The following is a 14,902-nucleotide window of genomic DNA, read 5'->3' as shown; positions in this document are numbered from 1 at the left end:
GAACAAAAGGAGAGGTGTTTGGTCAGATAGTGAATTGGTGACTGTGCTGATTGTATAGATCTTCTGTGCTGTTGGCCGATGCTAGTGCAAATACATGTACATATTTTTTCCACCCAGTTGTAGAGAACATCGGGTCTCTCCTGTATTGGAGTTCACATATTCACGAGCGTGCAGATATTTCTTTTTAAAGTCTTTATCTGCAGATTCCGATGATGTACAGATATCATTGCGCATCCCTACATAATATGTTCTAAAGCACATTTATGAGCCATTGTTTACTGTAGCAGAGGCATCGAAATATAAAGCTGTTTTGGGGTTGTTGGTTCTAGCAACTACTGCATCATTTCTACACAAATTCTTCCCCTTCTAGGTACCTGCACATACAGTTTTTTCAGGCAAACATACAGTGGTGCAGAGACTTTAAAAATTCAGCCACTCTGCAGGAGAATTCGTTGCTTTTGGGAGTCGAAGTTGGAGAGCAGCAATCATCCAGCATGTTTGTGCTTTTTCTCTCCAACTAGGAATGTGTATGCTGTGTGGAGGTCCTACTTAGAAGGTACAGTGCAGGTGAGCCAGTCCAGGCTCAACGTGTGTGACAACTACAAAAGTCAAGTATCAGAGCCCGCTAAGACTGTTAGACTCTACAAGGAGCAGCAACTCAAAAAGGTGAGCGGATCCATGGACGGCGGGAGTTAGTCATAGTTTCCTGAAGCAATCTTTGTTCTCTATCCATCTCTACAAACGTCCTTCCATGTACTCACACTGAGTTATCATGACTCATGTTGGTCTGCGCTCCTTCTTACAACTTGCCTGTTCTCCCTTTTCTCTTCATAGACCATAGATCAGCTGAGTGGCATTCAAGCAGAGCTGCAGGAGTCGGTGAAAGAGTTGGCCAAAGCCAAGAAAAAATACTACGACTGTGAGCAGGTTGCCCACGCAGTACGAGAGAAGGCTGACATCGAGGCCAAGTAAGCTCACCGCGGCGCTGTGCATGTGTGTGTGTTGGTGGGGATGTATGTAAAAATAAAAATGACTAAACAGATGGTCTCCATTGTCAGAAAGAATACCATCAGGAAAAGAAAGTTGGTTAACCTCACAGAGAGATTGTGTGTGTGAGAGAAGGATAGAGAAACATCATCACGAAGGCTCAAAGAAGCAATCAATTACATAAGTATAGTGGTGTTTATGAGTCAGACTAAGAAGATACTGATGATAAGGGACCAAAACACCACAAGAGCATAAGCACAGAACAGACATTTGACAACACTGCTGGGTACCGTTTTCTTGGTGTGAATCCAAGCAATCAACTAAACCTGAATCAAGTCTGTCGACACTTAAAATACACATTTTTTTCCCTTTGAAGGACAAATAAAAGCTCTATCAGATGTAAAATCGGGGTTCCTGCAAATCTTTAAGAAGTCTTAAAAGGCAATGAATTAATTAGTCTAAAATTATGGCCTTAATTGGTATTTAAATATCTTAAATCAGTCTTTCAAAAGTCTTACAAATGCTGAGACATGGGAGTTAGGATTTAAGGATTTTTTTAATACGTATATATAATTTATTGAATGCCTCTCGCATTAACCTCACACGAATCAGGATAGTGGAGCCAATGACCCTCATATTTTGTTTCCGGCTGGGATGCCCAGAGCAGAGGATTCACCGTCTGTTAGTTAGCTGTACCCCAGACAACATGAAGAAATGCAAATTCAACAAATATTGGCTATTTAACCAAGATTTCGCAGCATGGCTGAAACCAGTTCAAGGCAACGCACATAAGGCTTGGTGTGCTTTGTGCAAAAAGTTTTTCAAACTCTCATAATGGGAATCAAGGCAGTGGAATTTTTCATGCAGAGTGAGAAACACAAAATTGCCCCCCCCAAAAAACCTTGAAAACAAACATCAGGTATTTCCCAAATTTTTTTCTGCTTTCATCTCCACCATGCTACAAAAACAGTCATGCTTGATGTAACAGTAATCATCTGGCAAAAAAAATCAGTTCATGTTTTTATGCCTCTGCACTGGAAATAACCACAGCTGGGGGCATTATGTCTTATTATGTAAGTCCGCCCATCCATCCATCCGTCTATCTGTCCCGTCTTTGTGAACATGATATCTTAACGCCATGAGGAAACTTCTTCAAATTTGGCACAAACGTCCACTTGGACTGAACTGATTAGAATTTGGTGGTCACAGGTTCAAGTTTAAGGTCACTGCCTCCTCACAAAACATGTTTTTGGCCATTACACAAGAATTCATACGCTAGTTATGACAAAACTTCACACAGATGATAAATGGAACTCCATTTGTATAGCGCCTATTTAGTCTTCCAAGCACTCAAAGCACTTTTTACTACAAGTCACATTCACCCATTCACATACTGGTGGCCAAGGCTACCATACAAGGTTGCACCTGCTACTCAGTTTTTAACACACCCACACACACTGATAGAACAGCCATTGGGAGCAATTTGGGGTTCAGTATTTTACTTTGACATGCAGACTGGAGGAGCCGGGGATGGAACTGCTAATCTGCCGATTAGTGGACGACCCGCTCGACCCTTGAGCCACAAGTGATCATGCTTTATATCCAAAAGATCAAAGGTCAACTTCACTGTGACATCATACTGTTCCTCAAAAACACTTTTCTGGCCGTTATTTTGCGTCGTAACTCAGGAACGAAAGGAGAGGTGTTTGGTCAGATAGTGAATTGGTGACTGTGCTGATTGTATAGATCTTCTGTGCTGTTGGGGGGAAGATGTGTGTGAAGCATCCATGTTTTCACAGACATGAATGTAAACTGTAAGTGCAGCTTCACTGGTTTTGAAGGCATACAACCACAAAGCATTTATTCTAGGTTTTTTTACATTCTGTTGTAAAATTGGTCCTGAAAAGTCTCGAAAAGCCTTAAATCTAACTCACCTTAAGCTGTAGGACCCCTGAAAATGTTTTCCCCGCAGCTTTCCAGGTAGATTGACATATATTGTTATTTGTTTTTCATTATATTGTAAGTTTAATTGGTGTTCTCATTAAATATCCTACTGAGTAGTAGAGAACTTAAGTTTCCCCTGTAATTCAATATTTTGAAGCTCTGCTCTGTACCACAATTAGTACCAGCTTGTGATGCAGTGCTGATGAGTGTTGTTTTTCTCACAGCCCCAGGTAGCGGTAGCTATGGTGACATTTTCACTTCATTGAATTCCCGACTCTGGTTAGCGCCCACATTGATTGGCCAGTCAACTCTTTTCTGTTCTCTATCACTCAGTAGAAAGACACAGCCACAGAAATTACTGCATTGCCGCTGTGTCGTTATGTGTGTGTATGTGTGAGACAAATGGCGAGACATTAGTCATTGTCGGGCACAGGGAACACACAGAAAGATGTTGGTGTGAATGCTGAGACACAGCACGCACTTTTAACACCACTTATGAAGCAGTGTAGCAAACCTAGAAACACACCACGCAGATATGCTCCCACATGTAAGCGAGTACACATGGCCTGTTCTTATGCACATAAGCATACAGTAGAACAAAAATGCAGACCACACACAAACACATACATGCACCTTGGCTCACTCTATCATCTTATCAGACAGGTCTTCCTGATGTCGCCGTCAATATACATCATTGTGGCTGGAGCAGGCTAAGATTTATCGCTGTCAAGCCACAGCTTGTTCAGGGTCAATATATGATGCCTGCTGTGAATCAGAGGTTAGAGAGTTACGATGTTGTAGAAGTTCTTGGATGTTTTTCTCCTTTCTGCCCTACCTTGTTGTTGATATGTTTCATTACATCTATGATTGTGAATGAAGTGGATGTCAAAAAGAAAACAATGTTCCTTTTGTTAAGCATTTTAAGTATGCGAACAGTGTTGTAGTCAAGACCACCTAAACCGAGACCAAGACATGACCAAGATCAGAGTGTGTTGAAACCGAGTCCCACACTGGATGTTACACTTAAGATGTGGAAGATGCGCTCTTCAAATTGATCTGAAAGATCCACTTTCTCATAAAAACACCCACAGAAAACAAGTTAAGATTTCCCTTCATTCACCTATTTTATCGCCATTCTGTATATATATGTGTGTATGTGTCAGTGTACCATAAGAAATGTCTTGGTAAAATAATCAAAAGACATTGCAGAGGTGAATTTTATGTGTGGGACTTTTCCTTTGTTTTCTGTGAGCAAACAAGTACAAACAAACACTAAGGAGCTGAAATCAACATATAATTATTTGCACAGGCAGTTTAGTGAAACCCTGCAGTTGTGGTCTTGACCGCTCTTGAAATAAAATCCCGAATCCTCTTTGCCTGAGACCCAGACAAGATCAAGTAAAAATGTGGTTGAGTCTAAGACGAGACAGAAACCTTCACAAAGTGGTCTTGACACCACGACTGACCTCAAGTACTTCAACACTGTGTACAAGCATAAACAGCTTATTGTGTTTTTAGAATTAAATTTAAACTGATGCATTATTCATTAACATTAACTTCTTTGCTTGCTCTCTCTTTTTATTTCAGGTCTAAACTGGGTCTTTTTCAGTCAAGAATTAGTTTACAGAAAGCAAGTGTAAAGGTAAGAGGGGTCACTCACACAGCCAAACACCATCACTCCCTCTTAAGGCAGAGCTTTCAAGCCGACTCTTTTAAATCCATGATACAGCAACAAAAATGGTTGCTTCATTTTGCTGCTTAAATGAGCCCAGAACCTAAAAAGAGACTCATACACTCAACATAAAGCTTAAAGCTCTGCTCTGTTACCGTAATGCAGTATTGCAATATTGTCTGTCTCCTTTCATTTCAGTTGAAAGCTAAGAGAAGTGACTGTAACTCCAAGGCGACACAAGCCAGGAACGACTACTTGCTAACGCTAGCTGCTGCCAACGCTCACCATGACCGCTACTATCACACAGATCTACTGCACTGCATACAGGTATTTGCATGAAGATGGATATAAAGCTTTAAAAGATGTGAATGGTGGGCATTTTATTAAAACTGCACATTTCCAGGCAGCTGAAATGGTAGTTTGTAATGCTTTAATGACATTTCCTTTTACTACGACAAGCACTGACTTAAGAATCTCATGCGCTGATAATACCCAGAGGGATTTTCCAGTAACGGGGACACATTTTCTAGTTCTAAATTCAAAGGGGGAAGCTACTTTGAATTAAAGCTCTATTTGGGATAAAATGTCTTCCTTTTATGAGCGCACAAAGTCAGACTCCCTTTCAGTGTCACCGAAGTAGTTGGAGGGGAAAGAAATCATACATGAAAAAGTGATGATTTCACAGTTTTGAGTCTTCAAAGAGAGTCAGAGGGATCTCTGGATTTGTGATTTTAAAGGGGCTTATGTGAGGAAAAATCCTGCAAAATGAGCCACCCTGATATTTGCTCTTACCAAATGATCAGTAGGCATGAAATTATATTTTCCACAATGTTGACTGAACTGTATTAAGGCAAGGGAATTCTCAGAGAGCTTTCACAATCGTTGTAATTTTGTGTTGTTGACAGAATACATAAAGTCATCAAAGGGTGGATGCAAATAGGTTTGCTGCATTGGGGGTGTTTTCTTCCTGTGTGTGCAATGAATCGTTTGGCCTCATGATCACATGTGACACCTTTATGTGACATGCATCACTGTGAACTTGAATGTGTTCATTTATTTCTTAATATAGTACATTAGCCACCTGTGCTTACGGTGTCACAGCTCTAAATACAACTTATATTGCATTAGTAATAAGCAGTATGACAACGTGATTAACATAATATTATGTTTGTGTATAAACAGACTAACGGAGCCACTGGTGTCTGACAGGCTGTGCACAATTTACTGCAGAGCCAGGCCAGCAACATCAATGAGATCAGATTTCAGTAGAGGTGGGAGGGGGGACGAGCGGCGCACATCGTGTTTGTTTCCTAGAAAGTTCATGTGTTTTTTGTTGTGATGAAAGGAGAAGTGGCAAACTTAGTCTCCCAAGAAAACTAAAACTGCATGTGAAGCCGACGAAAGAGGTGTCCTAACTGGCCGTGAGTGATGCAGTGGGCCATTTTGAGCTCAACTGTTGTTGGTTGCCTTGTTTCTATTTATTCCTGTTCTCAGTTTAAACGCTGCAATGGATGAGGAATGGCTGATTCATGAGGCTGAACTGAGGCATCATCAACACAACGTCTCATTTTTTTCACTGTAAAATCTGTCTCTACTTGCTCTACTTGCTGGTAGTTGCAAGAGGTACGTCCCAAGTCCCTTAAAATTACTGCTAACCACCTAACCTAGCCACCTTAACTGTTTAGTCCCTCCCACTTAGGAAAACATTTAAGGAGTCAGGAGTTAGGAGTGAGGAGTGAGGATTGCTGATAAGAGACATGAGACGGCCTTACTCTGAAGCGTCACGTAAAGTGACGTCCTATTCTGGTGACGGCGGCACCTATGGGCGGAACAGCTGGATCTGCTGCATAACGGAGCCAGCGTTTGGCGTACATCCCAAGTCACATTATATTTGCTGATCAAAGCCGTAATAGGCCTAGATGTCGTACAGAACAGATCAACATAATAAATTAACAGTAATCCGTATGACACAATGAGACAGAAAGAGAGACAGAGAGAGACAGAGACAGAGACAGAGAGACAGAGACAGAGAGAGAGACAGAGAGAGATGCAGGACAGACGGTAATGACAGTAGCTTACAACAACATTAATGAAAGTAATAATAATAATTAATATTAATATTAATAATTAATATTACCTACAGCCTATTAAACATTATTTCACTCACATGACATGCAGGACAATTAATGATGGGCAAATGTGTTTGTGTATGTGTGTGTGCGTGGTGTTTTATCACTCGAGCAGCTGCACATTTAACAGCCACGCATCACAGACAGTCCGCTGAACTCCGCAACGGGTTGTGAATGAAATAAACTTAATTACAACATGACAGTCTTGCACGAAATATCATTAATGTTACTCTTTGTAGTCACGTAGGCATGTGAATTACAGCGTTTCATTGCAAAGAATGCATGTAACGGGTACACTTGCACTGTTTCTCCGCCATCTCGTTCAAATGAGCCAGACGTAGGGGGCGGGTATTTATACGTCTTGGCCTCAAGCTGAAAAAGACTTCCTGTTAGGAACCTCTCGTGTTACCTTACTCATCGCACCTAACAGATCCCTCCTAACGCCTAACGCTAACTCCTTACTGGCAGGAATAAGAGACATGAGACGGCCTTAAAGATAGCGGAGCTCGAACGACTTCCGGTTCAAGTAAGGAGTTAGGAGTTAGGAGTATAAAATAAGAGACTTGAGACGTACCCAGTGTATGTCATTTCCAGTAAATGTCACAATAGAAAACATGTTTTGTGTTTAAAAACTACAAACCTGGGAAGACAACAAGCACTCAGTGCACAGCTTATAGATACCTGAGTCCTGTACTACAAAGCCAGTTCCTTAACCAGGACATCTTTTCATTTTTTGGCTTTACTAATCCTAATATTTGCTCTGGATAACCGGCACTACAAAGGTAGTTATCAACTAGTTCAGTCAACTGTGGGTTTTCCTGTTCAGCCACGAGCACGTTCATGTGAAAAGGGTGTTAATTATGAGCGACATGAAACGGTACTGAAAGTGTGTGTGACTATAAAACAGTATAATGTCTTTGGCGTGGTATGTAAATGACACTCTGTGATCTTTTAACGGAAACGTATAAATGTTGAATATACTACTAAAAAAAGTCACTAATGGCCGAGTTTTAAATTAGGTGTAGGTATCATTAGGCGATAAGTGACATAAGTATAGAGTATTTTTTGCTATTTAGTTGGACGATGATGAAACTACTCTGAGTATGTCCCATAAAACACCTTTAAGTGATGCCAAACAGTTTCTGTTTCTAAAGTAAAGGGTGAAAAAGTAGCCTAGTTAATGACTGATGAGGTCTGTCTGACCAAAATGTGGCATTTATATCAACGGGAGCCAATTAACAGTTCTCACCACACAGGTGTCTCATGTTATTTTGAGCTGCAGTGAAATTAGTGTAAAATAAGAACACTGTCACAGAGGACTGAAATAAACTTTACCTAAGTTAAAATAATGAAAAAATCATATGTTTAGTGTTGTGAACGATCTGTTTGTTAGAAGCTGTTTTAAACCAGCGGAAACAGAGCCCTGGAACAATTAAACAACCTACTATTACTACTGACCTCTAGCAATATATAGGCTCCTCTTTTTTTTTTACCTGAGACTCTGGACTTTTGTCCATGGATATTTTTTTCTTCAGTGATCTGACTGGTGAGAGGTCAGGGATCTGATACTAGCTGTTTAGCATAACCACAGTGATTTATCCCGGTAAAAAGAGAACCAGCTTCTTCGTACTGAAAACCCAGAGTTAACCCTGAAGTTAATTTGGTAACTTCAAATCCTGCTTCGTAGTACAGGCCTCTGGTTTGTTTACATGACATAACAGAAGTGCGTATTTAAAGGATTCAGTGTTGACAGAGAGCGTGTGATGTGACGCCATAGTCAGACGCTTGCTGTTGTGACACAGTGCCATTATGTTCCACTCGGGAGCGGTATCTGAGTCAAGTGCGAGTCAAGTGGTAAAATTCAGTATACCGGTTCGGCCGGTGCTTAATATCAAACTGGTTTGAAAATTTTTAAACCAGCTCAACCCTGTGTGATGTGAGATGTAAGTTTCATTATTTTGTTACTGTACTTAAAATAATGACCTCATCGCTGTAAGTGATCATGTCAAAGCAAGTTCTTGACACAGAAGCAGACTCGCTGTCATCCCTCATATTGATTTCACCAGTGGTAGCAGGCTGCTGTTGGTGTGTAGAAATGTGGTATTGGATGACCTTTCTGGCACGTGCACAGAATCAACACACAGACAGACATTACGCTAAAGTATCTGCATGCCATTGTGGTTACAAGAAATCCAGGTCAGCTGACGACAGGCAGACAGACACAGTCTCACACACACACACACACACATACACACACACACACACACACACACATACACACACACACACACAAAATGACTATCCTGTGTGCTGACAGACACACCTCGGCTACTGTGTGGTGGATGACATAAGCAGCTGAGCAACTGTGATGTCATCCTTTTTTAAAACACAGTACAAACATGTCAGTCTGACAGACACACACACAAATTCATATGTGCACATACACACAGACATCATGTGTGAGATGTTTTCTTTATCCCGACAGTCATTAGTCTCAGACATGATTCGTATTTGGCAGTGAAAACACAAACACACAGTGGGGAGACATTCATCAGAGTAGCTGGATGACTGCGCCAGTAAGGTTGCTGCTTTTAGTTTTCTTGTCAGTGAAGTAAGTGCATACATTAAGAATAATTTTAATGCTAATTTAAAGTTAGATAGATGTTTCTATATGCGTCTCTCTTTTTACCCAGTTTTTTTTTTTTTTTTTTGCTGAGTTTCTTTCTCGGCTTTTTCCATTTTGTGTAATTCCTATCGTTCCCTTGCTTCTCCTTCTCCCCCACTCTCACAAACTCTGCCTTAGGCGTGTATGAGCATCTATACTACGAGGCCATTCTGAATAATAGATCCTTAGCTCCTCGCGACAGAAGGACGGGACTGCGGGGAAATACGCACATGCACAAATACATGCACGCAAACACACAATGAGAATGAGGGACATCGCTAGAGGGAGGCAATCTGCTCATCCTCTCTCCTTCCCCCTGCAGTTTTTTTTCTTTTATTGTGGTGTTTACAGGTCTTCACCTGAAAGTCACTGACAACACTCCGAACAGGGAGGACCAGAATTTGCATCACAAGAAAAGTTCCTTTCACAGTTTTTGCTCCACTGAGATCTGCTGAGAAACTCTGCCCAGAGAGCAGCATCAGTGGCAGATGTAAAAATAGCAGCCATACAATATATATATGCATCACCAAAGCAGCACAATACAACCCAGAAAACATTATAGTAATTGTAGCTGTGTTGTTTCAGGGGGAATCTCCATTCATCCTGCTTTTCATCTCCAACAGCACTTATATTCAACCTATAAAATCCATTGCCCTCTTGTCGTGAACATTATTAATTGGCTACAGACATGGGAGGACATTTTGGAATAGATGAGCTACAAATTGCTAACTTTATGGCAGGGAAAGTTTGCCAGCTCCTCTTTGGATCAAGACCTTTTCTGCCTTTAAAATCAAGCCATATAGAGGAGGATAATGAAATGAATGCGATAGATAATAGAGCGGCTTTCTGCATATGAGGGTTGAGGACACTTGAAATTGAAGGACTTGTTTAGGTCTGAACTTCACTTCGTAAGTACTGACTGTGCTGACTGTGGCTGCATGAATAACATATATCCTACACTGAGCGCTGCTGTCCTTGTCAATGCGACAGTTGTAGTGAAAGGGCAGTGGAGGAACAGGCTGCTCCACATCTCCCTCTGCTGTTGGCAGCCGATGCTCTTGTAGCCGTCTATCTTTTAAGTCCCCCGCTAGTCACACACACTTAGACTTCTGCTACCCTGTCTGCTTCACTGTGCTGTACTTATTGTTCTGGCCGATGCAGTCATTTAACCCAAAAAAACATACACACACACACACACACACTGACCACGGTATGGGGACGGGGCTTTTTCTGGAAGCTGACTCACTCCATTTCAACACTACCGTAAATGGATGAAAGAAGGAGGGGAGGAAAGGAAGAAAGGGGGAGGAGGAAATGAGCAGATTGACGAGGGAACATTTAGGGAGAAGTCAGCCAACAACCCACCCTTAATGACATAATTTCCTTGTCAGTTTCCCATTGTTTCATAAGTCTGTGTATGCAAATACTACTTTAGTGTTATGTACGTATGAAGTTTTTGTTGTATGTTTACTGTGTGACAGTGTAGGTGTTACTGGGAGGCTGCAGCCAAAAACATCCTCTGGCCAGCACAGAGTGAAAGCAGGTTTCTGAGAGTGTGAGCTTTTATGAAGTACTTTGGCTAGAGGAGAGTATGAATGTCTGAGTATTTGAGAGAGAGTGTGTGTGTGTGTGTGTCTGCGGTCTCTGTGTTTTGTTGAATTGGAATCTGAACCCCTTCACCTTCCCCTGCAGCTGTGAGAACGCTATCCAAAGAACACTTCACACACACACATACAGGTCTCCCATACGCTTATTCTGTCCATCTCTTCTCTCACTCTTTCATACCTTTTCAAATGCTCACTCTTCCCCTCTTACCTTCTCTCCTCCTCTTCCTCCTCCTCTCCATTAGCCTCTCTCTCTCTTCCCTCTCTGTCTGATCTGTCTGTTTGGCAGCGCGGCCTACAGCTTGGCAGCACTACCCCAGCTCCCCATAGAAAGGCTGTTCATTTGGGCTACATACTCCATTAAAACCTCTTTATATCGGCGCATCAGAATCCACCTCTAATGATACGAGCTGTCAAATGAAAACATCTGCTTGTTGTCTGTCCTTCCTTTGACTTCGCTCTCGTCTCTCGTTGTTTGTCTCACTCTCTTTAATTCATAAAAATGTGTGTTGTGCAGCATCAGGCAACATAATATATGCCACAGTTAGACTAGATTTTTTCCCTGTTGGCAGCAATGCTAGGACAGTGGTGAAGTGTGTTTGTGTTTGTGTGTGACAAACCAAGTGTTAACACATATTAAATTGAAACCTTTATTTAAACACCCACATAGAAGTGGAATTACATCTAAAACTGGAACAATATGAATTATAACGAGATAAGTTGTCCTGCTGTAACAAAACAAACTGGAGAGTGAGGGAGCTGTCAATCAGTCACAGGCTGTGCACGCACACACAGACTTAAGAAGGGGTTGAATTATGCCAAGTTCACACTACATGATAGTGTTGTTAAAAATGTCGATTTGTCAATACATATCAATTCTGGTTATTTGAAATGGTTTCAGTACTCGTTTTCTGCAGTATCGATATACCAGTACCAGCTGAGCTTTCATGCTCTTCTTATTGTAATGTTTAGTACAGTCATGTTCCTCTCTGCTACTTGACAAGGAGAGAAAAGTTGTTGTTGTCATGTCATAGCTTTGTTATCTTGTATTTAAAAACTAATAATTTTATGCCCTAAATGTGAATTTTTCCCTGTGGTATCGAACATTTTTTATCAAATATTGATATTCTCAAAGTGAGCCTCCCTAGTGTAGTGGTGGTCACAAGAGGTTCCCACCGCCAAATCAAACGGGATCAGATTCCTTAAGGAGGCTTCAGGATGAGAGAGTAACTCCAGAATCTGAGCCAAGTCCTCAATGAGGGCCCGTTGTAGATGGGAGGTTCCAGGCGTAAAAGCTGATTCACATTGATATTCTTTAAGTTAAAAGTTAGAAAATTCCAGTACCGTGACAACACTACTATGTGACTTTAGCCCTGACTTTCCACGCGCTGACAGACTTTGCAGCTCCCTGACAAAAGCCCTAGATCAGAGGCACATTGCCGATGGCTTGCAAATCGGCCCACGAGCACTATATATGAACTGTTCAAAGACACAAACTGAGAAGCTCGATGAAGGGCTCATCGATGCATCACAGACACAACCCAGATATATAGCAGGCTGAATATCTGGACTCGTCGGGGGCCTGTGGGCAAGCTACAGCCAATCAGAGCGTGAGACAGGGTTGAGTGGAAACCGGCTGCAACATGGAACAAAGTTGTTGCTACACGTAGAGGGTACAAGCTATAAATTATAAAGATGAATGGACACAGGCTGTTTTGTGAACACGTCTGTCTGTGACAATAAAAAAATCCTGTTTCCCACATGGTATTACATCATTACGTTATTGTAAAAAACAGTGTGGAGACCAGGTCTTGTAGCGTGTGACGGCCTGTCGCTGGTCAGTGATGTAGTGCAGCAAGTTGTGTAGTGTGAGCAGCACAGCGATCTGATGATGAGTGTGAACTTCGTCTTAGGCAACACAAGTGGAAACACCTGTGTGTGGACTATTAGTGTTCATTCACGTTTCTATTCTGTCGTGACCTGAGAGCAGATACCACAGTCTCGTCTACTTGTGACACTCTACAGTTTGCTGATGGATTGGGCGGTTTGCCGAAGGGCACATGAGTACTACAGGAGTCTCTTGTTTCCATCGAAACTGACATTTGTGCTTGAGCAGATTATTTGTTGTTTGATGCTAAAACATACTGTATGCATGTCTATGTAAACATAAATTTGAATGAGGATTCACTTGTCTAATGCCCTTGGGAGACACACTGTTGAAAATGTGTCTCCATATTCTTTTTGCATGTCCAGAACTGGCCTACAACAAAGTAGTTGTGCAAACAAAGTAGTCACACATCCCTGGAGGTGATGATGTGTTCCTCCAGGCTCAGAGACAAGACAGAAACAAGGGACAAGACGACCACAAATATTGTCTCAGACAGGCCCCCAGTTACATAATAGCTGTGGTTAAATGATTGCTGGAAGTTTGATGATGAGAAACAAGGCACAATTTTGCAAGAAAGAAAAAGTAGTATATTGCTGGCTTTATTCACCTACTCTTTGACCCTCTTTCTCATCTGTCTGTCTCACTCTTGGTGTCTCCTCCTGATTCTCTTGTACTCTCCACTTTATTATCAAGGATTATGGAATGACATTGAATTAATCCATTCTTCACTGTAACCCCCGGCCCTTCTCTCTCTCTGTCCTCTAGGCCTTGGACGGCAGGATCTACGAGCATGTGAAAGACTACCTGGTAGAGCTGAGTCGTACCGAGCTAGAGGCCTCGCAAGCCACACACAACACCTTCCAGTTCCTGCTGGACAAATCCTCCAGGGTGAGTCAGAAGTATTGTGAAACAAAGACCGTCTGTGCTCATGTAAGTTAGTACTTGTGGAAATATAGTGTTTTTTGGTCTCAATTCAGATACTGTGGGGGAGTATGCATCCATCTTCTTGACATCACACACTGATCAAAGTTCTTTTTTTTTTTTGCAACAACAGTGTGTTTTTCTTCAGTGAAAGGAATGCAACAGCTTGACATTTTGAGTTCATTTGTTATTACTAGGCATTATTTGTCTTACATTACACAGCAGGGAAATGTTGCCTTGAGCTTGGAAGCATCACACATACAGCATTTTAATTAAAAGTATTTCAAATTGAGGGATGTAGGAATGCTAACAAGACATTTCTAAGGAAGACAAAAGCTACAATATGACACATTGTCAGTACAGATTAAAAACTAATGCCTTGGACTTTTGTAACGTGTTTTGTGTTCTTGTTTGTTGTGTTTGAGCATCTGTGAAAAGCTTGTGGCCTTCTCCAAACACTTCTCAAAGAGAGAACAATGGATTGATAACCAAAACACCACCCTGCAATTAGTTTTCATCAGTACAGTGTGTGCAGCTCAATGCCTCTCAATACACCATCACCTGCAGCCGGTCTGCACTTTTATGAAACTGGTTTTAGGGCTTAAACACACTTAGAGAGACCCTACCTGTTTAAAATGATCTGCAGAATATCAAAGCCAAAATATATGTGTGAATATGAAATACTCACCCACTGTAGGCTTGAAAGGCGGCTGTAAAAAGTTTGTACTTCCCTCCATCTCGGTGGAACGAAGGCTGCGGATTCAAATGATTTAAAATCGACAGTTTTGTTTTTTACAGCAAAAAACTTGCTTTCAAATACACGGTATTAACAATCTCGGTCTGTGTTTCTCTCTCAGATAATACAAGAGTACAACCAGCAGTTGTTCATGCAGGAGAATCCAGTGTTTCACAAAGCACACGACTTCCAGTTCCAGCCCAGCGAATGTGACACGGTGAGACACACACAGTTTGTTGTCGTGCTTTTATTGTTTGTGTATGAACCTGTTTACGCGGCAGGACAGTCACTCTGTCTCTGAAGTTCTGTCTCTTTCAAACACACACACACACACACACACACACACACACAGATAG

At 41.5% G+C, this 14,902-nt stretch overlaps 2 protein-coding genes across 3 annotated transcripts in view; one reads left to right on the top strand and one right to left on the bottom strand.

Annotated features, from left to right (window-relative positions):
- p2ry2.1 (purinergic receptor P2Y2, tandem duplicate 1) overlaps positions 1-14,673 on the bottom strand; it is a 65,919-nt gene extending 51,246 nt beyond the window's left edge. Inside the window, exon 1 of the mRNA XM_033630962.2 lies at positions 14,499-14,673. Within this exon, the coding sequence (XP_033486853.1) occupies positions 14,499-14,547 (49 nt within the window). The 5' untranslated portion in view covers positions 14,548-14,673. The remainder of the gene's footprint in view (positions 1-14,498) is intronic.
- Positions 1-14,902, top strand: part of fchsd2 (FCH and double SH3 domains 2) — a 92,582-nt gene that overhangs the window by 41,888 nt on the left and 35,792 nt on the right. For both annotated transcript variants that reach the window (XM_033630959.2, XM_033630960.2), the window contains exons 5-10: positions 522-666; positions 835-968; positions 4,519-4,573; positions 4,802-4,930; positions 13,655-13,777; positions 14,668-14,763. In XM_033630959.2, coding sequence (XP_033486850.1) covers positions 522-666; positions 835-968; positions 4,519-4,573; positions 4,802-4,930; positions 13,655-13,777; positions 14,668-14,763 — 682 coding nt within the window. The remainder of the gene's footprint in view (positions 1-521; positions 667-834; positions 969-4,518; positions 4,574-4,801; positions 4,931-13,654; positions 13,778-14,667; positions 14,764-14,902) is intronic.

The sequence above is a fragment of the Epinephelus lanceolatus genome, chromosome 4, assembly GCF_041903045.1.
Source record: "Epinephelus lanceolatus isolate andai-2023 chromosome 4, ASM4190304v1, whole genome shotgun sequence".
In the NCBI taxonomy this organism is placed as follows: domain Eukaryota; kingdom Metazoa; phylum Chordata; class Actinopteri; order Perciformes; family Serranidae; genus Epinephelus; species Epinephelus lanceolatus.
The sequence above is the reverse complement of the archived record's forward strand: the minus strand, read 5'-3'. Positions and strand labels throughout refer to the sequence as shown.